The 22,619-nt window shown below is 42.5% G+C and overlaps 1 protein-coding gene across 3 annotated transcripts in view; it reads left to right on the forward strand.

Annotated features, from left to right (window-relative positions):
* The window catches only part of PPEF1 (protein phosphatase with EF-hand domain 1), a 148,052-nt gene that overhangs the window by 22,941 nt on the left and 102,492 nt on the right, over positions 1-22,619 (forward strand). Inside the window, exons 1-4 of one of the 3 annotated variants that reach the window (XM_055393685.2) lie at positions 9,895-10,016; positions 10,169-10,266; positions 11,211-11,287; positions 17,119-17,283. In XM_055393685.2, coding sequence (XP_055249660.1) covers positions 17,211-17,283 — 73 coding nt within the window. In that variant the 5' untranslated portion in view covers positions 9,895-10,016; positions 10,169-10,266; positions 11,211-11,287; positions 17,119-17,210. Of the gene's footprint in view, positions 1-9,894; positions 10,017-10,168; positions 10,267-11,210; positions 11,288-17,118; positions 17,284-22,619 lie in introns of those variants that run through there. The other 2 variants (XM_055393683.2, XM_055393686.2) reach the window with 2 other exon arrangements.

Here is a 22,619-nt window from a genome sequence, read left to right on the forward strand (position 1 = left end):
ATGCTGATTGCAGCCTTGAAATTAAAAGACGCTTGCTCCTTGGAAGGAAAGTTATGACCAACCTTGATAGTATATTAAAAAGCAGAGACATTACTTTGCCAACCAAGGTCCGTCTAGTCAAGGCAATGGTTTTTCCCGTGGTCATATATGGATGTGAGAGTTGGACTGTGAAGAAAGCTGATCGCCGAAGAATCGATGCTTTTGAACTGTGGTGTTGGAGAAGACTCTTGAGAGTCCCTTATACTGCAAGGAGATCCAACCAGTCCATTCTAAAGGAGATCAGTCCTGGGTGTTCATTGGAAGGACTGATGCTAAAGCTGAAACTCCAATACTTTGGCCACCTCATGTGACGATTTGACTCACTGGAAAAGACTCTGATGCTGGGAAAGGTTGGGGGCGGGAGGAGAAGGGGACGACCGAGAATGAGATGGCTGGATGGCATCACCGACTCTGTGGACATGGGTTTGAGTGAGCTCCGGGAGTTGGTGATGGACAGGGAGGCCTGGCGTGCTGTGATTCAAGGGGTCGCGGAGAGTCGGACACGACTGAGCGACTGAACTGAACTGAACTAACTGGACCACCAGGGAAGCCCCTTGAATCACTTTTGTGGGGCATTCCTTCCAGGTTCCCTTTGGCCAGTCATTTTGGTTTGTCGGGTTCTGAGTCCGTATTTGGCATATCTCAGAATCCTCTCGTGTGCATGCTCATCTCTTTGCCAAGGTGGACTCTGGTGACGAGGCTTATGGGAAGTTGACATCACTTACTGTGAGGTGATGTCCCCTCCCTTTTCGACCTCCAAGGAGCCTTTCTGCACATGTGTAGTCAGGGAGGTCTCCTTGACCTTGAGAATTAGGAATATGTGGTCTTTTATCTCTTATCTGGGTAGGGCCCAACCTCCTCCATCATTGCACCTTTATGCAGTTTCTGTCCATTGCGGAGAAACTGTTCAGCCTGGGGCATGTCTGTCTCCTGCCTCATACCTACACCTCCTGTCTTAAAATTATTTGTGGACGGCCTGTGTCCCTCGTTACACTGTGAATCTGGTAGGGAAATGAATCAGAATGTATTCATTTTTGTATCTGCTTCATAGGTGGAACTTGTTCAGTAAGTATCTGTTAGGTAAAGGATGGATGGGTTACGTTTTCTCACTGGGGTCTCTGATTTTGTGTTTTGCCCATGGATAGCTAAAAGTGAAGTCCAGTGGAGGGACAAGTATATTCCTTGGTGCTCATAGTTTACTGTGGCAGTCACTGCTTCTGGCATTACTTTAGGAAGACCCTTGACAGTCACAGTCAGCCCATGGGGACTTTAATGTCTGCAGACTCAAAGGCATTAAGGCACTAAGGGCAGCTCTGAAGTTTTTTTAAAAATTTATTTTTAAATTAGTGTACAGTAAAACCGACTTGTACAGTTCTGTGAATTTTAACACTTGGGTAGGTTAGTGTCACCTCCACCATAATCAGGATACAGAACATCGCCTCCAGAACTCCTTGCTCTTCCTTTGTAGTCAGTCTCCCTCACCCCATAAACCTTGGCAGCCATTAAACAGCTCTCCATTAATACAGTTTTGTCTTTTTGAGGATGTCATATAAAGGTACTCAACGTTTTAAGCCTGACTTCTTTCAGCATAATGCCTTTGAGATTCATCCAGGTTGTCTTTATCAGTAGTTTGTTCCTTTTTATTGGTAAGTAATATTCCACTGTATGGCTGTCCTGCAGTTTGTATATCCGTTCACCCACTGAAGGACATTTGGGCTGTTTTAAGTGTTTGACCATATGAACTTGAGTACAGGTTTCTATATGAATATAAGCTTTCATTCTTTTAGAGTAAATATCCAGGGAGTAGGGTTGCTGTGTCATATGGCAAGTATATGTTCAACTGTATGAGAGACTATCAAACTATTTTTCAGAGTTGCTGCACTATTTTGTATTCCCACCAGCAAAGTGTAAGAGTTCTACTTGCTCCATATCCTAGCCAGTACTGGGTATTATTAGAGTTTTTAAAAAATCTAATAGGTGTTCAGTGTTAGCTCACTGTGCTTTTGATATGAATTTATGCTTTCTTGAATCCAGGCTGGGGAAATTGTAGGGAAAAAATGGTTAACTCACCACCAGTGTGGCAGTACTTCAAACTCTTATCTTCTCAGTATACCTTGTGCTGTTTACTTTCCAGAGTCTTTGTTGTACTTATTTATTGCTGTATAAAAAATAACAAAAAACTAGAGGCTTAAAAATGCACATTTATGATCTCACAGCTTTTTTGGGTCACGAATCCAGGTGCAGTTTACATGGGCCCTCTATTTCAGGGTCTCTCACAAGCTGCTGCAGTCAAGGTGTCAGTTGAGCTGCAGTCATCTTAAGGCTTCAATGGGGGAGGATCTGCTTCCAAGCTCACATCGTTGTTGGCAAGATTTCAGTTTCTTGAGGTCTGTTTGACTGAGGGCCTCAGTTCCATGTTGGCTTTTGGCCCATGACTTCCCTCAGTCCTGTGCCATGGGGGCCTCTCCAGCATGACAGATTATTTCATCAAAAACACACAAGTTGTGAAAGCAATAGAGAGAGTCTACTTACAGGACAGAAAGTCACAATCTTTCATAACTTACTCACAGAAGTAACAGCCCAACACATTTGCCATATTTTGTTGACTAGAAGTCAAGTCATCTTGGACAAAGCTAGGGTTCGATTGCTGTTGTTCAGTCACCCAATCATGTCTAACTCTGCGACCCTGGGGACTGCAGCATGCCAGGTCTCCCTGTCCCTCACTGTCTCCCAAAGTTTGCCCAGGTTCACATCCATTGCATTGGGGATGCCATCCAGCCATCCTATCCTAGTGGCTCAGGGTTAGATTGCTGCTGCTGCTGCTGCTGAGTCACTTCAGTCGTGTCCGACTCTGCGTGACCCCATAGACGGAAGCCCACCAGGCTCCCCCGTCCCGGGGATTCTCCAGGCAAGAACACTGGAGTGGGTTGCCGGATTACCAGTGATTAAATTCTAATATCTACTAATATGCTATTTATTAAGTGACAACCATGGAAAGCTCAACTTTTGTGCCCAAGATGGAGCCTTTTCAATGATGAATTTATAAACTTCAACCCGACAGCTATTTCAGCCTGTCATTGTGGCTGCTGACCAGGTGACCCCAATAGACAGATGTGGCTGGCACTGGCCTTTATGAATTTCTTTCACCTGATAGTGACTTATAACCCGTCTTTGATTTATTTTAATAACTTTCTAATGACTTGCCAAATCTGGCCTCTCTTTTCTCCTACTTAATGTGGTTTTTCAATACTCAGAAATCATCCCTGGAAATAGGCTTGATCCTTTCTCTTTATTAAAATGTAAAACTACTTAGTATTCCTTCCCTCTCTTCAAAAGAAGCAGGCTCTTTAAATCAAGATTCTTCAAATGTTTTTGATCATGAACTTCTCTCAGTGAAAGCCTTCTGAGAATGAACTTCTGATAATTATATTTATTTATATACAACTAATACTATTGAACTCATATTTTGTGTATATTACCAAAGATGTAGATTATGAAAATAGAAAATTCAAAAAGAATTAGAAAATATGAGTTCTGTTACTTTGCTTTCTATTGTCCAACGGACCTTCTGGTTTTTGCTGTGGGGCAGGAAAATAGTCTCAGTTTGGATACTATTTGGTGCTAGGAAATCCCACGAACAGAGGAGCCTGGTGGGCTACAGTCCATGGAGTTACAGAGTCCGACATGACTGACTAAACAACAAGAGGTGCTCGGAAGCTGGGATTGGATGTGATTGCTTATCACTGGCCCTGAAATGGAACAGGATCCTGTGGTGCTCTCTGGGGTACAAATCCTTTCTGTGTCCCCTGTTTCTTGTTTGTAGGAAACAGGCTTCATTCAGCCTCCTTGGTCTTCCTTGAGTTCCAAAGGCAAGCTTCAAACAGTTGCTAATCAAGTGAGGAAATGCAGAAACTGGGAAGGAGCAGTTAAGAAACAACAGTGCAGAGGGTCCTGGTTTCTCCTCAGGGATTATACAGAACAATATCTCTGAGCTCTTCTGCAGGAACGAAGGCCCCACCCAGGCAGAGGATGGTAACTTCAGGCTGAGCACAAGCACAGTGGAATACCACCCTGTTACCTCACCACCAGCCAATCAGAAGAAAGTCTGAACATAGTGGAAGATAAGGAAGACTCTGACCCCTTCCCCAAATGATTCTCCTTTTAAACACTTTCATGGTTGAGCAGCGTCTTCAGAGTTGGTTTTTGGACACTAGTCCACCTTCTCCCCAGGTTGTTAGCCTCCTGAATAAAACAGCCTTTTTCTTCCAACCACCACTCATCTCTTGAGTATTGGCTTTCAAGGGAGCTGCTGAGCCTTAGTTGGGAACAGCCCCAGCACTAAGGGCTAGCTGAGAGTCGCCAGAGCTGGGAGGCCAGCCCAATCTGAGCTCCCCAGTTTGGTGCTATCAGGTATTAAGGTATCAGGCACCATGAGCGGGCAGATACTTTAAGTTTAGTTTAAGTACTACTCACTCAGCACCAAGCAGATCTGCACACATCGTTTCTTCTCAGTCTGTTCCCAAGTCCAGTTGCTTTGCCTGGATTCGAGCATATTTTCCTTGGCTGTGTCATGACCAATAATAGAGCTGCTCATTGGAATGACTTTTCCTTTATAGAAGCTGGAACTGTGTCCAGCTCCAGGAAACTTGTGAAATAGTAGAGATTTACCTGCAATGCCCAGTTTCTCCCTTGTGAGAAAACCAGCCTTCTCTGTTCCTTTATGTCTTGCTATAGCTTGCTACTACCATAGACTAACCTAGTGTCCTGATCTGGGTTCCCTCGGAAGCTGACCCCAAGACAAACATTTGAGCCCGGGTTTATTTGAAAGGTGAAGGGAAACTCAATAGGGGAGTGGGGAAGTGAGAGAGAGAGACCACCAAGACAGCCAAGAAAGAGTCAGTGGGTCCAGGCTGTAGAGGTAGTGCAGCCACCATTTTTCAGTCATAGCAGATGGACAGTTTTCTCTTATCTGCTTATCAGTCCAATTGCAGCGTTATAATTAGGAACTCAGTTCATTCTGATTTTTGTTTCACTGCTGCCGTTGCACATCCTCGTTAGGTAAATATCTGCAGGAGTCCTTTTTTTCTCCTTCACTCTTTACTTCTGGTTAACTCCTAACTTCTGGCTATTGTAATCATCCGGTCTTAGGGTATCACTTCTTCTAGAAAGCCTTGCTTCACCCTCCTCTCAGGGGTAGGGCTCTTTCTCTATGCCCCCTGCCTGTCCTATTAGAGATTTTGTCATACTGTATTGCTTTCATTTATTCATGTAATAAATATCTGGTATGTGCCTGGCAGTGTTTTAGGTTCCTGGTGCTTATATTCCAATAGCAGAGGTGCTTTTCTTTGTACTTTTAGTTTGGTTTCTTATTTACCTGTGTGTTCGCCTCACCTAATCATATCCATTTTGTTCACCATTTATGTCCTTGTCCTTTCAGCACAGTGCCTGCCAAATAGAGGGAGAGCAACAAAAATGTGTTGAATTGCATAGAAAAGCACAGTGCATCTTAGTTGAGAATGATTTGATATTTCTATGGCCCAAGGAGGGAACTGATCTCTCACCTTTCCATTGGCCATTTTCATATGACGCTGTGCCCACTGAGAGATAAATTGACCCCCACCTTGTCTGTTGGGGGTATAAGTCTGTTATTGGGTGAGTTAACGTTATTTTGCCCATTATATTTTCTTTTTTCAGGCTGGGGGAACACATCCCTGCCTAGCTGGAAGAAAGTAGGAGAGTGTCCAAAGAGGCTGGCAGCTTCATTTTGCAAACACACAGGTGCTGACTGAAGCAGTATAATGTAATTGATCTTGGATGGCCTTGACCTGCAGTGACTTGGAGTGGGGCTTGGGTTCCCAGCCAGAGATTGAGGCTGGGTAGCGGTGCTGAGAGCACCAAATCCAGTGACAAGGGCCTGGCCCTTCAACTTTGCAGAAAAGAATTCCTACAAAGAAAGTAGTGAAACGAGTAAAGTATTTAACAGGAGAAAGAGTACAGTATGTGTGGATAGATGCACAAGTGGACTCAGAGTTGCTGAGTCGCACCCTCGTGACAATGTGAATTATTTTTATGGGACATTTCTTCCAGATTTCCTTTGGCCAGTCATTTTGATTTGCTTGGTTCACAGTCCTTATTTGGTAAATCTCAGGATCCTCACATGTGTATGCAGGCATCTTTTAGCCAAGATGGATTCTACTGAAAAGGCGCCTGCGTAGAGCATTCCTTGGCATCACTCCCCCTTTGACTTCCCAGAAGCCTTTCTGCACATGTGTGGTCGGGGAGGTCTCCTCAATTTGAGAATGAGAAATATGTGGTCTGGGCAGGGCTCAGCCTTCTCCCTTAATTGTCCTGCTGTTCTCATCTTGGAGTTTTAGTCCACAGGGAATGAATCTCAAATCATTTTACCCTGGGGGGGCCCATCTACCTCCTGCCACATAATGATTATAAGTAGAAGTTCTCGAGTCAAAGTGCCCGAGTTCAAATCCCAGCTCTGCCACTCATTTGCTGTTGGACTTTGGGCTCCAGTTTCTAATGCATAAGTAGGAATAATAATAGTATATACCTCATAGGATAGTGTGTAGATTAAATAAGGTTAACACCTTTAAAATCAACAAGTGCCTAGAACATGGTCAGTAATCAATAAATGTTATTATCATTATTGTGATTTGTTCCCATGTGTCAGTGCTGGCTCATTTAACAATTTGAGGCTGGCTACAGGAGTCTTTGTGGTACTCAAAAGTAACATTTCAGTGTTCTTCATACAGTGGAAAAATATGGTAAAGGTCTTCATTGTAAACAAACTCTAAATTTTAGACAAATCATGTAAAGTTCACAGCCAGTCCAATTCATGGTCCAGAGACTGGCTATTAAAACAACCACCTAAATCATAAGTTCTTTCCTTCCTTTCTTTCTATGATTAAATATTTAGTGAGTACTCTGCTGCTGCTGCTAAGTCACTTCAGTCGTGTCCGACTCTGTGTGACCCCATAGACGGAAGCCCACCAGGCTCCCCTGTCCCTGGGATTCTCCAGGCAAGAACACTGGAGTGGGTTGCCATTTCCTTCTCCAATGTGTGAAAGTGAAAAGTGAAAGTGAGTTGCTCAGTCGTGTCCGACCCTTAGCGACCCCAGGGACTGCAGCCTACCAGGCTCCTCCATCCATGGGATTCTCCAGGCAAGAGTACTGGAGTGGCTTGCCATTGCCTTCTCCGAGTGAGTACTCTAGGGGCAGAAAAATTTTCTCTTGCCCTTCTAGGTTCTTTGGCTAGTGTAACAGTTATATTGATATAAGGCAGGTTAATAGGAGAAAAACAAATTTAATTATGTATATACAGAAACCCTATAAACATATGAAGACTCAAAAGATAGGGAAGATCCCTTGGAGGAGGAAATAGCAACCCACTCACTATTCTTGCTTGGGAAATCCCATGGACAGAGGAGCCTGGCGGGCTACAGTCCAGGGGCCACAAAGAATTGGACAGACTGAGCGACTGAGCACACGTGTACATATTCAATTGGCGCTTATGTAACGTCCTGAGCTAAGGAAAGGGTTGGGAGTCTGGGTATCCGAGAAAAGGAAGGACATTCGCAGGAAGGCAGAGGAGAGATTTGGAAAACAAGGGTTGCCCCGTTACGCAAATAAGTTTCTTAGGTAAAAAGGTATCTCTGGTAATAGTTCTCTTCCTGGTACAAGGCCCCTTTCCAATGTAAATTTAGGCAGTTGAGGGGGAGGTAAAGAGCTTTTCCTGAATCTGCTGGATTTTTGATTGCCTTTAGCTCAAAATTATTCCTATGCCAAAATGGCATATTTTGGGTGGCAAAACCTGCTCCCCTTCAAATGCTCTTATGCATTTGGAGGCAGAGATGCCAAGAGGAATGACATGGATCCTTTTCCTTCAGGATTTCACATGTAAAAGGACAAATTACAGCACACTTTGGGAAGTTCTATAATTGGACACACACATCGCTTGGAGAGCCAGAAGACAGAATGACTAACTCCGCTTTGGTGATTTAGGAAAGGCTTCACATAGAGGAGGTGACATTTGAACAACTGTATCTAGACATAGGCATCATTTAATCACGTGGCTTGAATAGGCATTTGGCTGGAAACCCAGCTGTATAGTGACATTGTCCATTATTTTGGGGGAGCCTGGGTAATTGTATTATCATTTATAGTGCTTATGGCAGCCTTACCAGTTTCTAGTCCTGGAGTCTCTGCCATGGAGACCTATATGGTTGTATTGCCTCATAATGAGGCCCTCTGGTAATATTTAATATGCTAATAGGAGTTATGAAGCCCAGAACTGCCTTTCCAGTTATTTTTAAAGTGACTCCATTAGATTAAATAGTAAGCTAGGTAACCACTTTACTGGATCTCCCGCAGCTCTCAATTGCAGAAAGGAATTGACTTAAAGAGCAGCTTGGGTGGGGTTATGAAATGCTTATGACTGGAGACCTTTAAATCCTAGCTCAGGATGCCTAAGGCCAGGAAGCTCAAAAACGCATGTGGTGTGTAACCAGCTGGGAAGAGTTTGGGAGGAATATTGCTGTTGGTGCAGCAGCAGGCAGCTTAAGACTTGAGGAGCAAGATCACTCACCCCTGAATTGCCTCCAAAGACAGCAGAACTGACGCTGGTGACATATAGTACCGACACTGGCACTTCAGGTTTTCAGTCATGTCTCCCTCCTCTTCCTTCTCAAACTCAGCAGAACCACAGGTCAGCTTTCCGCTTCCGTTTTGCTGATGATGGGAGGTGAATCTCCCTTTCACAGATAGATTTTTTTTTTTTAACTGAGCAAGGGCTCACGTGGTCACGTGCAGAAAGCCAAGCACTGACAGCAGGTGTTTGTAACAAAATAAAGGTTTGTTGCAGGGCCAGGCAAGGAGAATGGGCAGCTCACGCTTCCAAAGACCCAAACTCCTTGATGGCTTTTGGGCAGGGGTTTTAAAGACAGTGTTGGGGAGTGGGTCACAGCGTGCATGATCTGCTTGTAGATCTTCCTTTGACTGGTTGCTGGTGAGGTAGCCGTGGGGTGTTTCAGGGATCTCCACCTTCTGATTCCAACTAGTCTGGGGTCTACATGCTTGTGGTCAGCATGGAGCCACCATCCTCCACTGGCTAAGGGATCTTAGTTCTGTGGAACAACTCTGAGATATGTGTCATATTATCTGTATCCATTTGGGAGGAACTAGGAGTCCTGTGACTCTGTTGTCCACATCATTAACTGCTTGCATCTGCTCTTTGAACTCAGGGAGGCTAGGAGACCAGGACCTTTTTCTACAAGCAAGAAACAGGACATGGAGGGGGTTTTGTGCCTGGAAGGGCCCTGCAGGGTCCTGCTTAGTTTCAGTCCTCCCTTTTCTATGATACTACTCAACTTCAGGGAAACAGTTGCCGATTAAGAAAGGGAATAAAGTTTTGGATAGAGCAGTTAATCATAAACTCCCCAGAGGAACTTGGTTTTAGGAGGAGTCAATTTCATATTCTCCAGCAAGCAGAGGAATAAAAATGCCATAGAAGTGAATTTGTAGCATGGCACCTAAAGGCTACTCCCTTAAACCCACGCCTTTTCAAGTCTAAGGAGGAATGTTTAGTGTTCCCACTTCCTTCTCTTAATTATGCCCAGCTTACTGTAATGTTTCCTGAAAATTATCCTCAGTTGACTTAAAAGTCAGTTACTAAATGCTTTTCTGCCCTTATTTACCAAGATTCATTCTGTATTTTGTACTGACCAGATTATTTATGCAAACAGTGGCTTGGTCTTGCCCATACAAAGCCTGGTCCCCTTGGAAGCAGTCATGTGACCAGAGCCCATTACTTGAGTGCTTCCCTTTATCTCTTTGCTGGGAACAGGGCAGGGTTGGGGCAGACAGCTGCGGCTCACGGGCCAGCACAGCCTCTCCCAGATCTGTAGCTCTGGGCTCGTCTTCCAGGCTGAAAGGCAAAGCCTGTTTGAGTTATTTCTTTGTGTATATGTGTATGTATTTGTTTTTTGACATATTTAATCAAGAGCTCTCCCTGCACAGAGCTGTAGAGATGTGAGATATATGGAGAGTGTGTGTGTGTGTGTGTGTGTGTGTGTAGGGGGATGCTCCAGAGAGAGCTGAAATTATACCTCTTTTCTTTCAGATCTCTGCATCCCTCAGAGAAGTTTTTTCCTGATTTTGTTTCTCCTGAAGTGCCTGGGGTGAGGATAAACCTCTACGTTGGCCAAGCAGAAGAAACAGGTAATATGTTTGTTTGTTCTTAGGTATTTGGGGCAAGCAGAAGTCTACATTATAAACATACGTTGTGTAGCAGTGGAACAGGAAATGTGCACTCCTTGAAGTTTATTTTATTGCCTTGCATTTTCTCAGAATGATTTTTCTCGAAGATGATGATTACAAATCAGTTGTCATTATCTTACAAAAGATGTACAGGTGACTTTGCATTCTGAAGCAGTGTTGGGTAAGAGCTAAACAGTGAGACAAGGAATACTTTGAGAAACTCTTCGAGACCCTTCATAGGCATTGCCCACTTCACAACTGAAGATTCAGAAAGTTTCCTTGCCCTCTTGTTGCACAGGACCACAGGGTTTCCATCTGTCTGTAAAAAAGGGACATGGAATCCCTTGCAATGTTCAAGATTTCTTTTTGGTGATTCCGTGCTTCTGTAGATCAAATTGGATCCTGAAACCAAAGCACAGCTAACTTTTTGGTGGATAGACATTTTTTTTAAGCATTAAATAGAATGGGTCTTCAGTCCTGCCACTGATCAGCTGTGCCATGGAGTATCATATTTCATTTCTCAGTCTCAGTTTTTTCATCTTTAATACAGAGTGATGATAATCCTTGAAAGTTGCTGTGACGATTAACTGGAATAATAGAAATATAAAGTATCCACTGTGCTGGGTAAATAGTCCCTTAGTAAATAGTAGTGATTTTAACTGTTATCGTTACTGGTAAAGCATTTTTTGTTTACCAGTAATAATAAAAAAGCTCTCTTGGGGGAAAAGAGTCCATTTCTTTGTGAGTCTACAGTTATCCCAGAACCAGTAGACACCCAGAGGGTTTAGTCTCTGGGAGGTCCCCGGACAGTGCATTTTGAAGAAAGAGATAAGAGCAAACAGGTTTTGTTTCAACACTTCGACCACAATGGTGCCACTCATGCACGGCTCTTTTTAACCCCTCAGCTAAGAAGAATTGCTGTGTTCCAGTTGTGTTTTTCCATCATCGATCTTCTCATTAGTCTTTAGTACAAGTCTGTAAGGTAAGTGTTTTTATCCCTATTTTCGTATGAGAAAACTGAGGTGCAAAGGAATTAACGACTAGCTGAGAAGAATTTAAACTCTGGTTTGTCTGACTTCTAAACCCCGGTCTCCAATGGGCCAGCATTAGCAGTTATGAATGATAGATGTTTTTGAAATACTTTACCTCAAGAGGGTCTCCTGCGTGGCTGTTTGGAAAAGAGTGAACACTCTAGCTTTTTCTTAGAGATTCATGTTAGAGATACACATTGACATTCAGAAGGTTCTGGGAAGTCCTTCAGTGAAGGAACCTGTTGAATACTGCTTCTCCTGAACTTATTTGATGGTGGGGCTTTTTATTTTTATTTTTAATCTAATTTTGAGAATCATAAACCACATAGAATTCTCCCACAAACGTTCTTTGGAAAACCTGGCACTTGGCCTAGCTGCCTCCTGTCTGGGAGAACAGCACACACCCTCAGGTAGCTTCTGGTGGTCAGTGTGGTTTCCTCGTTTTCCTTCCCCTTTCATGGACCCGGGTGTAATCATCAGCTTAGTCTTACAGAATTCCCCGTATTCATTGAAGACTCCAGACAGGAGCGCATGCTTCCAGGGTTATACTGGAAGGGTAGTGGTGGAAGGGGCCCCTCTAGAGCAGTCTGCCGGGGGCTCCTCTACCCCCTCCATGCCCCTTCATCGTCTTTAGTCCACAGACCTCAGGCTGTAGAACCTCTCTTTCAGCAGATGCCAAAAAGCATGCTGCAGCAGAGTGAGCCTGAAGAGGTGTCTGAGCTCCATGCTCGTGTCTCATGCTCTGAGGGGGGAGAATTAAACAATTAGACGTGCTCACCTCCCACACTGGGGGCTGGGGTTTGTTGCCAGTTGATGACTGTGGGTTCTGAATTTGGGGTTCTCGGGGGCAGAGCTAGAGTACAGATTTCTCACAGAAGTCAGCATCTCTAGGAAAAGCTGAGTTTCTCACATAGGAAACCATGCAGTTCACATCTAGAATGCCAGAGGTAGAGCAGAATCAAGGTCATGGTGGCTGAGGAGGGCGTGGGCGTTCAGTAGAGATGCACTTAGAAAGAAAATCAAGAATAAGTAAGAACAACTCAGGGAGGCTGGGCTAGTACTTGAAGGGTGCTTGGAGGCCAAGGTTGGATTGACTCCAAGGGCCATCTTTTGTTCTTTTCTTGTGTTTTTATGTTGGGAAATGAATAATGATTAAGATGACAGGAACTGAACAATGTCAAACAGTCTCGCCCTCCAGTTCTCTCCGCTCCCTCTACTCCTCCCCCGCCCCCCACAGTAGAAACCTTTTAGCAGAAATCTCGGAAGACTTTTCCTTTGGCAGATTATGAGTGAGTGCCAATGATGAGTCACTACTTTATGTTTATGCTTTAGAATCATCCTTGGTGTGTATTGGTAGGGGCAGCAGCACGGAGCAAGTTTCAAGCTGTTTTTTGCCAAGATCCACCTTTTTGTTGGTTTTTTTCACCAACTGGCATCCTCAGGTCTTGGTGAAGGCTACAGAGTCTCCCCACCTCTTGAACCAGAGAACCCCTTTCAGGCCCTAGGGCATCATTTCGTCAGACTCCTTTAGCACACTAAGTACTTATCTCATGCTGACAGAGGGCAGGGAATGGAAGGAGCTTAGATTGTCCCACATAATGGAAAATTCCCAGATCATTTTTATCAGCTTTATACCACCCAGGGTTGTCTTCAAAGGCACTTACACTGCTTCCGAACATGTGTGATTGCAGTCTAGGTCGGGTAGTGTGTGGGAGTAGTGAGTGGCACCTGGCCATAATCAGCTCTTGTTAGCTCTTGTTTTGGTGAGAAATGAAATGGGGTGACTCTTCTTTGTTTTGTTTTACCTGTTACTTGAGGAAATTAAATTATTATCAATTAATAATGTAAAAATTCTAATAGCAAATTATATTTTCTAAATAACCCCAAATTCTCAAACAATTCTCATTTCTTTCTGTCATGATTTAAAATTTTTCTTTTAAAATGAATATGTAAGTACTACCCATTTTCTGGTTTAATAAAAGGCTTTTGTGTAATTAAATAGCATGTATTTGTGCATGAAATGATGAACTAATAATTACTTTTAGCATTCATTTTTTAAAGGGCCCTGGATTACAAATATTTATTCCCTTATTAATTCATTCATTCACTTGGCATTTTTCAAACACCTGCTACATGAAAGGCACTGTGTAGGTGCCAGAGATTCAAGGAGTATTTAGAAAGAAAAGTATCCATGGAGCTTACAGTCTAGCAGAAATATACTCAAGTTTGATGCTTTTTGGTTCTTAGTGAATCTTTTATATGGACTTTTGTTTGTTGTGTAATGAGTTGACTGAGGAGTGGCTGAGAACCAACTGCCTTTAGAGAGAGAAATTTTTTTCCTGGGGAAAAAGTTGAGTTTGAAGTATATCACTCCCTGTCATTGCATCAGTGTTGCCTACTCAGTGTCTGACTCTGTCTACATAAAACGATGTAGAAAAAAGTATTATAAAAATGGAAGCAGAGCCCAAGGGAGATATGCAGAGCAGTGTTTCTCAGACTGAGCTATGGGGAGTGCTTGTGTCAAAGTCCCATGAAGGGTGCATTTTTAATTGCAGATTCTAGGCCCCCTTGGACTGCTTGAATCCAAGTATTGGCAGTAAAGCCTGGGAGTGTGCCTTTTAAAATAATCTCCCCTGGTAAGTTTTGCAGTACTCATGTAGGAGAGCATGGATCTAGGCACATGGAGAAACTCATCAGAACCAAATGTCCTATTTCAAAGGTTGAGGAAAAACCCAGCAGACATGCTCTCATAGGCACTGCAGATAACCTTTGAGAAATGTCTGAGGGTGGAGAGAACAGAGGCAATGGGTAAATAGTGCTTCACTTTCAAAAACAAAAAGAGTAGATCCCAGAAGCCACTGCCTTATAAGTCTGACATGACCTCCGGAAAAATTCTGTTCCAAACAGATGGAGTCAAAGCATTTAGAGGAAAATATGATAATCACTAGGCATCGTTGTGGGTTTGCTGGAACATTGTTTCCAGCAGAGAATGTCAAGCTCTGCTGCACATTAGAATTACCTGGGGAGTTTTTAATACTCTTGATGCCCAAACTGCACTCAATACCACTCAATACCCCTCAGAATCTCTGGGGATGGGGCCCAGGCATCACTACTCTTCAAATCCCCAGAGACTCTTAATTTGGTGAGGTGGCCTCTGAGCAGTGAGAGTGCTAAAAGCTTCCCAGATGATGCTAATATGCAACAGAGTTTGACAATCAGTTTGTCTATATGACGTTAGGTAAGTATCTTGGTTTTCTTGCACTGTGTGTAAATTCTAGGTAATTTTAAAAGTCTCTGTGATCTTTAAAGCGACTGCCCAGGTGGTGCAGGTGGTAAAGAACTGCCAGGTGGTAAAGAACTCGCCTGCCAATACTGGAGACATAAGAGATGCAGGTTCAATCCCTGGGTGGGGAAGATGCCCTGGAGGGTAGCATGGCTACCCACTCCAGTGTGCTTGCCTGGAGAATCCCATGGACAGAGGGGCCTGGAGGGCTACAGTCCATGGGGTCGCACAGAGTCGGACAGGACTGAGCAACTTAGTACGCACACATGTACCACCTTTAAATGTCTGTGATTCTGTTACTAAATAAAAATAATGGCAAAGTGTTTTCCTGTCTTTCTTCCTCCCTCCCTCCCTCCTTCCTTCTTCCTTCCTTCCTCTCCTCCTCTTCTTTATCTTCTGCTGTTGCTGGCTAGCCTGGAATATGTGTGTGTGTGTTAGTTGTTCAGTTATGTCTAACTCTTGCGACCGCATGGACTATAGCCCTTCAGGCTCCTCTGTCCATGGATTTCCCAGGCAAGAATACTGGAGTGGGTTGCCACTTCTTTCTCCAGGGGATCTTCCCGACCCAAGGCTCAAAGCCAGGTCTCCTGTACTGCAGGCAGATAGGTTCTTTACCGTCTGAACCATGAGGGAAACCCAGCCTGGAATGTAAGGTGTCAGATTATATATCTTAATTTCATTAAAATATTTAGCGAAATTTCCCAATACATCTTAGATAAGTAAGTGGATACTTATGATGGGTAAAGTTGCCGCCTAACTAAATGAATATGCTGGGAGAGTGTGACTGTAATGGGTCTGTGCTAACCTTGGAGATTGGTCGGGAGTGGAATGCCACAAGGGTTTTCTGCCCTTGAAGCTGACCCTATTAACATTTTTTACTCATGATGTAGATAAGAGAGACATGTAAGAAATGCCTATCGAATTTAGAAATAACCCAAAGTTTAAGAGAGTTAATTAATTCCATAGCCCATAGTTTAGGAGGGTTCATTAATTCCATAATAGAATCAAGCCTAGCTCTGATCAGAATATCTTTTTATTAAGGTTATAGTTGTTTTAAAAATATTTCCATAATTCAAATATTTTGCTAATTTCTTTCTGCCCCTTTCTTTCATTGATTCACATTTTGAAGCTTTTAGTGTAGTACTAAAAGGAGTATAGGCAGGCTTGGCAGAGTCCCAAGTCAGTTGTTCTCTTTGTTACTATCAAGAAATGCAAATAGATTAGCTCAGCTGCCTTGGAGCATCATGAAATAAAGGAAACATCATCCCACAAGTCATGAGGTGGGGTTACTACAGAAAGGAATTTAGTTGAAAACGCCCATGGGATGATTGTGAAAGATCCAATATAGTAGTCTCGGCTAACCCATCAAAAGGCCTGGTGAGTGTGAGGGCAGACTTTGGAGGGGCCTCAGAAATGCCTGGAGAGCTTGTTTGAAAAGGGCATTTTTCTAGGGAGGCCTTCAGCCTCCATTTTTTTTTTAAGCGAGTATGCCAGCTGATTCTGAGAAACAGTGTCAGAGAACTCATTGTCGACTAAAAAAGATGCACAGCATGAGAGTTGTGAGCTAAGTTTTATTTGGGGCAAAATGAGGACTGCAGCCCAGGAGACAGCACCTCAGATAGCTCTGAGAGACTGCTCCAAAGAGGCAGTGGGGCAAGGTCAATATATAAGACTTTGGTGAATGGGGAGTTTAATGCAATCAAACACTTATTTTACAAAAGGTTTTCTGCGAGTCATGAGCTGATGTCATCATAAGGGGATTTAGTGCTTTTCTGGGCTTTTCTAGATATGAAGAGATGCAAGGACCAATTGGGATCATGAAATCAGTTCCTGAAAATATCTATCTAGAGGCCTGTTCCACTAGTTTCCCTGGAGCACAGAGTGCCTCACTCTCCACCCTGAACTCCCTTCAGGGTGTGTCGAAGGTCAACAGCCACAGCAGCACAGGATTCAGTCCCCGCAGAAGCGGACTGCAAATGCCCTTGACAAGCGCCAATTTGTAGTTGACATCATTTTGATTTGAATTTTGGCATAATTATATAAATATGTTGTCTCACAGTCATTTTCCAATTTGTGTATTTAAAAGCCTAGATAGATATATTAATAACTATTTTGAGCTTAAAAGCAAAGCTGTTAATTTGTGTCAGATCCTTCATATTGCATTACCTATATTTCAATTATAAAATTGTTTGCTCTTAAATTTCCATTTTTCTTTTCATTTTACTGCTTTATTTTATAGAGTATTGATCTGACCTAGACATGGGCAAGATATAATTTGTGTGTTGCAGAAAAGCAGCCTATATCTGCTGTGTTGCTGCTGCTGTGTTTTGGAAAATAAATCAGGATTAGATTATGTATGATCACTTTCCACATCACATGATGAACAGCAGTTGAGGAGAAGCATAAAATGAATCCTGCTGAGCAGCCCTTAGATACCTTGTTGTTAACGGGCCCTTTCCTCCCCCCCCCCCCCCCCCCCGTTTGTGTCCTCCTCCTCAGGATCTGTGACCCAGGTGAATCAGTCAGAAGGGGCTTTTCACAGCGCAAAGGGAAGCACTTTTCACACTGTTTTAGAATGAGAAGCTGAATTCATGAACATACATAATTTAGAAGACATGGGCTGTGGTACTTCATCTGTAACAAAAGACAAGAAATCTGAGAAAGGTGAGTGCCAGGAGTGTGCCTGCCTTCCTGAATGAAAAGGGGAGGGCGAGCTGGATTCACCCTCTGCCCCTTTCTCAATTACTCACATGGTTCTCAAGCTGCCCAGAGAGATTTTGCACCAGACATCATCACTCGAACTGAAGGTTAAATATTGGGATAATGTTGGAAAGTACCTTTAGGAAGATGTAGCTCTGAATTTATAATGTGCCATAAAGTATTATCTGAGAGATATTTTATGTTTGATTTGATTTCAGTTGAAAATGTACCAATATAAAATCTCAATTTAAAATTCAGTGGCAGGGAACAAGAAAGCCTCTCTGTAAATTTATATATGTTTATTCAATACACTTATAAACAGCTCTATCCATACCTACGTGACATTTGGTAGCATCATTGAATTTTTATTAGATTTTATAACTCAATGATCAGATTATTATTTATAGCTGTTCAGTCCAGAACTTCATGAAAAAAAAAAAAGAACTTCATGAGATTTGCTTCATGTTTTTAGAATGTTCTAGGTAGAATTTGAGAAATGCTAGATCATCTGCTTCCCAAAAAGTATGTTGTTTCTAAATAGATGATGTGCCCCCCACTACCCCCCATGTAATTAGAGGCTTCTGTATTTCCTTTCGGAGAAGGAAATGGCAACCCACTCCGGTACTCTTGCCTGGAAACCCCTTTTGTTTACTTTGTACTGAGGTTCTTTCTCATAGATACTAGAATCCAGTTGAAACTCACTTGAATGTTTCTTTAATAGACATAGTCTCCACATGCAAATTAAACCCAAAACAAACAGGCTAGGATGATTGTGTAAATAACTTGCTGTTAAACTCCATTCCTGTGTTATCTTGGTTATATTAATAGATAATATTCCCAGTTTCTATTCCACATCTTTGTTTTAGCAGTTCACTCAGGCTTAACATGCAGAGTTTAGGATACAGAGTATTCTATCCTAATTAGTGTGGGATGTTTTCTTTTGGAAATCAAATGCTGGTCTCCCTCCCAGCTGACTTAACGCCAGTGAGTTAGCAAATTAATCCTTGACAGTAGAGCAACAGAGATGCACTAAGTCTTTGAAATATGTAAGCATGTCATGAAATAAATCTTTCAAGAGCTCCAACTGAACTAATTCCATGGTAGTAATTTATTATGAGAGTAGAGATTACCCGGAGAAGGCAATGGCAAGCCACTCCAGTACTCTTGCCTAGAAAATCCCATGGATGGAAGAGCCTGGTAGGCTGCAGTTGATGGGGTTGCTAAGGGTCAGACACGACTGAGCGACTTTGCTTTCACTTTCCACTTTCACACATTAGAGAAGGAAATGGCAACCCACTCCAGTGTTCTTGCCTGGAGAATCCCAGGGACGGGGGAGCCTGGTGGGCTTCCGTCTATGGGGTCACACAGAGTCGGACACGACTGAAGTGACTTAGCAGGGCAGAGATTACCCAGAGTTTTAAAAATGTAGCCAGATTTCTTAGGTTAAAAAAAAAGCCAAGCCCAACATGTAAATGTAGATTCTTTTTCTGAAATGCGTTTCAACTTTTAAAATGTTGCATGTAAATGAAAACATTAATTTTGAATTTTCAATTGCTGTTTCTTGTAAATAATTTATTGAAATGAAATTCATGTAAGACAAAATTAACCATCTGAACAATTCAGTGGCATGTACACAAAGTTGTATAACCACCACTGTCATCTAGTTCTCAAACTTTTTCATCACTGCAGAGTAAAATCCCTTATTTATTAATCAGTTCTCCATATTTCCCTCTTCCCCCAGACCCTGGCAACTGCCAATCTGTATTCTTTTTCTATGAATTTACCTGTTCTGGACATGTCATGTAAATAGAATCATAGATGATATGACCTTTTCCTCTGGCTTCCTTTACTTAGCATAATGTTTTTGAGGTTCATCCCTGTTGTAGCATGCGTCAATATTTCATTCCTTTTTAAGACTGGATAATATTTCATCATGTGTATGTATTACATTTTTTTTGTATCACTTTTTTAGTCCATTCATTTGATGGACATTGGGGTTTTTCCACCTTTTTAGCTATTGTGAATAGTGCTACTATTCACATGAGTGTATGTATACTTATTTGAGTCTGTGTTTTCAGTTCTTTTGGGTATATAACTAGTAGTGAAATTTCAGGGTCATTTGGCAATTTTGTGGTTAACTTTTTGAGGAAATGACAAACTGTTTTCCTGGATCACTTTTTAATAATAGCAGCTTTATTGAGATATAATTCACATACTACACAATTAACCAGTTTAAAGTGTAAAATTCGGTGACTTTTTTGGTATATTGATAGAGCTGTATAAACCATTACCATATCAATTTTGGAACATTTTCATCCCCCTGCTTCCCAAACCAGCAGCGATACTCTCCTACCCTATACCTCCCCAGCCCTAGACAGTCACAAATCTACTTCTGTCTATAAATTTGGGCTGTTCTGGACATTTCACATAAATGTAATCAGACAATATGGGGTCTTTCATGTCTGACTTCTTTTATTCAGCATAGTGTTTCAAAGTTTATCCATGTCATATCATGAATCAGAACTTCAGTCCTTTTGTATTGCTGAATAATATTCCATTGTATGAATATGTAACCTTGTATTCATCCATTCATCAATCAATGGGTATTTGGATTGTTTCTACTTTTTTACTATAGTGAGCAATGCTACTATGAACATTCATATACAAGTTATTATGTAAGTACATGTTTTCAGTTCTCTTGGTTATAGACCTTTGAGTAGAATTGCTGGGTCATATGGTAGCTCAATGTTTAACATTCTGAGAAACATCTAAACTTGTTTTCTCAAGTGGCTACACCATTTTGTATTCCCATCAGTAAGGTATGAGTGTTCTTATTTCTCCATATCCTCAGCCACACTTGTTATTGTCTTTCCTTTTGATTATAACCATCCTAGTGGGTATGGCAGAGAAGGCAATGGCAAGCCACTCCAGTACTATTGCCTAGAAAATCCCATGGATGGAGGAGCCTGGTAGGCTGTATGTAGTCCATGGGGTCGCTAAGGGTCGGACACGACTGAGCGACTTCACTTTCACTTTTCACTTTCACACATTGGAGAAGGAAATGGCAACCCACTCCAGTGTTCTTGCCTGGAGAATCCCAGGGATGGGGGAGCCTGGTGGGCTTCCGTCTATGGGGTCACACAGAGTCGGACACGACTGAAGTGACTTAGCAGCAGCAGCAGTGGGTATGGAGTAGTATCTCATTAGGGTTTTTATTTGCATGCCCCTAATACTTTGGCCACCTCATGCGACGAGTTGACTCACTGGAAAAGACTCTGATGCTGGGAGGGATTGGGGGCAGGAGGAGACGGGGACGACAGAGAATGAGATGGCTGGATGGCATCACCAGCTTGATGGACATGAGTTTGAGTGAACTCTGGGAGCTGGTGATGGACAGGGAGGCCTGGCGTGCTGTGATTCATGGGGTTGCAAAGAGTCGGACACGACTGAGCGAATGAACTGAACTGAACTGAACTGAATGACTAAAGAGAAGGCAATGGCAACCCACTCCAGTACTCTTGCCTGGAAAATCCCATGGATGGAGGAGCCTGGTAGGCTGCAGTCCATGGGGTCGCTAAGAGTCAGACACGACTGAGCGACTTCACTTTCACTTTTCACTTTCATGCATTGGAGAAGGAAATGGCAACCCACTCCAGTGTTCTTGCCTGGAGAATCCCAGGGACGGGGGAGCCTGGTGGGCTGCTGTCTATGGGGTCGCACAGAGTCAGACACAACTGAAGCGACTTAGCAGCAATGACTAAAGATGCTGAGCATCTTTTCATGTATTTATTAGCCATTTGTAGATCTTCTTTGGAGAAATGTCTGTTCAGACCTTTTGCTAATTTTTAAATTATTTTTTGTAAGACTTTAAAAATATATTCTAGTTACAAGTTCCTTATCAAATGTGTGATTCGCAAATATTTTCACCCATTCAGTGGGTTGTCTTCTCATTTTGTTGATAATGTTCTTTGAAGCACAAAAGTTTTTGATGAGGTCCAGTTTATTTTTTCTTTGGTTACTTGTGCTTTGGGGTCAAATCCAAGATTATTTGTACTTCTGTTTTTCTTCTAAGAATTTTTAAATAATTATTTATTTATTTATTGGCGATACTGGGTCTTTACTGTGTGCTGGCTTTCTCTAGTTGCACTGAACCGGGGCTACTCTCTAGTTGTGGTTTTTGGGCTTCTCCTTACAGTGGCTTCTCTTGTTGCATAGCACAGGCTCTATGTGCACGGGCTTCAGTAATTGTGGCTCCAGGGTTCTAGAGCGCAGGCTCGGTAGTTGTGGTGCGTGGGTTTAGTTGTGGGATCTTCCTGGACCAGGGATAAAACCTATGTCCCCTGCATTGGCAGGTGGATTCTTAACTATTGGATCACCAAGGATGCCCAAAAATTTTGTGTCTTTAGCTCTTCCATTTAGTTCTTGATCAGGTTTGAGTTAATTTGCATATATGGTATGAGGAAAGAAAGTGAAAGTTAAGTCGCTCAGTTGTGTCCGACTCTTTGCAGTCCGTGGACTGTAGCCCACCAGGCTCCTCCGTCCGTGGGATTCTCCAAGCAAGAATACTGGAGTGGGTTACCATTTCCTTCTCCAGAGGATCTTCCCGACCCATGGATTGAACCGGGGTCTCCCGCACTGTGGGCAGATGCTTTAACCTCTGAGCCATCAGTGAAGCCTGGTATGAGGTAGGGATACAAATGTATCCTTTGGATGTGAATAGTTGTCCCAACACCATTTGTTGAAAAGACTATTCTTTCCCCATTGGATGATCTTGGCACTCTTGCCAAAAGTCAGTTGACCATAAATGTCAGGGTTTTATTTCTGGACTCTCAATTTAACCCCAGTATTTATTCTTTTTGATGCTACTGTAAATGAAATTGTTCTTAATTTCATTTTTGGGTTGTTCATTGCAAGTGTGCGGAAAAACAGTTGGTCTTTGAATGTTGGTTGATCTTATATCCTGAGACTTTGCTAAGCTCGTTTATTAGCTCTAATAGATTGTTAGTGAATTGCTTAGGATTTGCTATTTATAAATCATGTCATTTGCAAATAAAGGTAGTTTTGCTTCTTCCTTTCTGTTCTTTGCCTTTGATTTAACTTTCTTGCTTGACTGTCCTGGCTACAATCTCTGTTACCATTAAATACAAATGCAAGAGTAGGCTTCCTTGTCTTGTTCTTGATCTTAGGGGGAAAGCATTCAGTCTTTCACCTTTAAGTGTGATATTAGCTGTAACCTTTCTTTTTTTATGGATGCTCTTTATCAGGTTGAGGAAGTTCATTCCTAATCCTAGTTTATTGAT

This window comes from Moschus berezovskii, chromosome X (assembly GCF_049115385.1).
Source record: "Moschus berezovskii isolate FMDL1 chromosome X, NW_MosBer_1.0, whole genome shotgun sequence".
Taxonomy (NCBI): Eukaryota; Metazoa; Chordata; class Mammalia; order Artiodactyla; family Moschidae; genus Moschus; species Moschus berezovskii.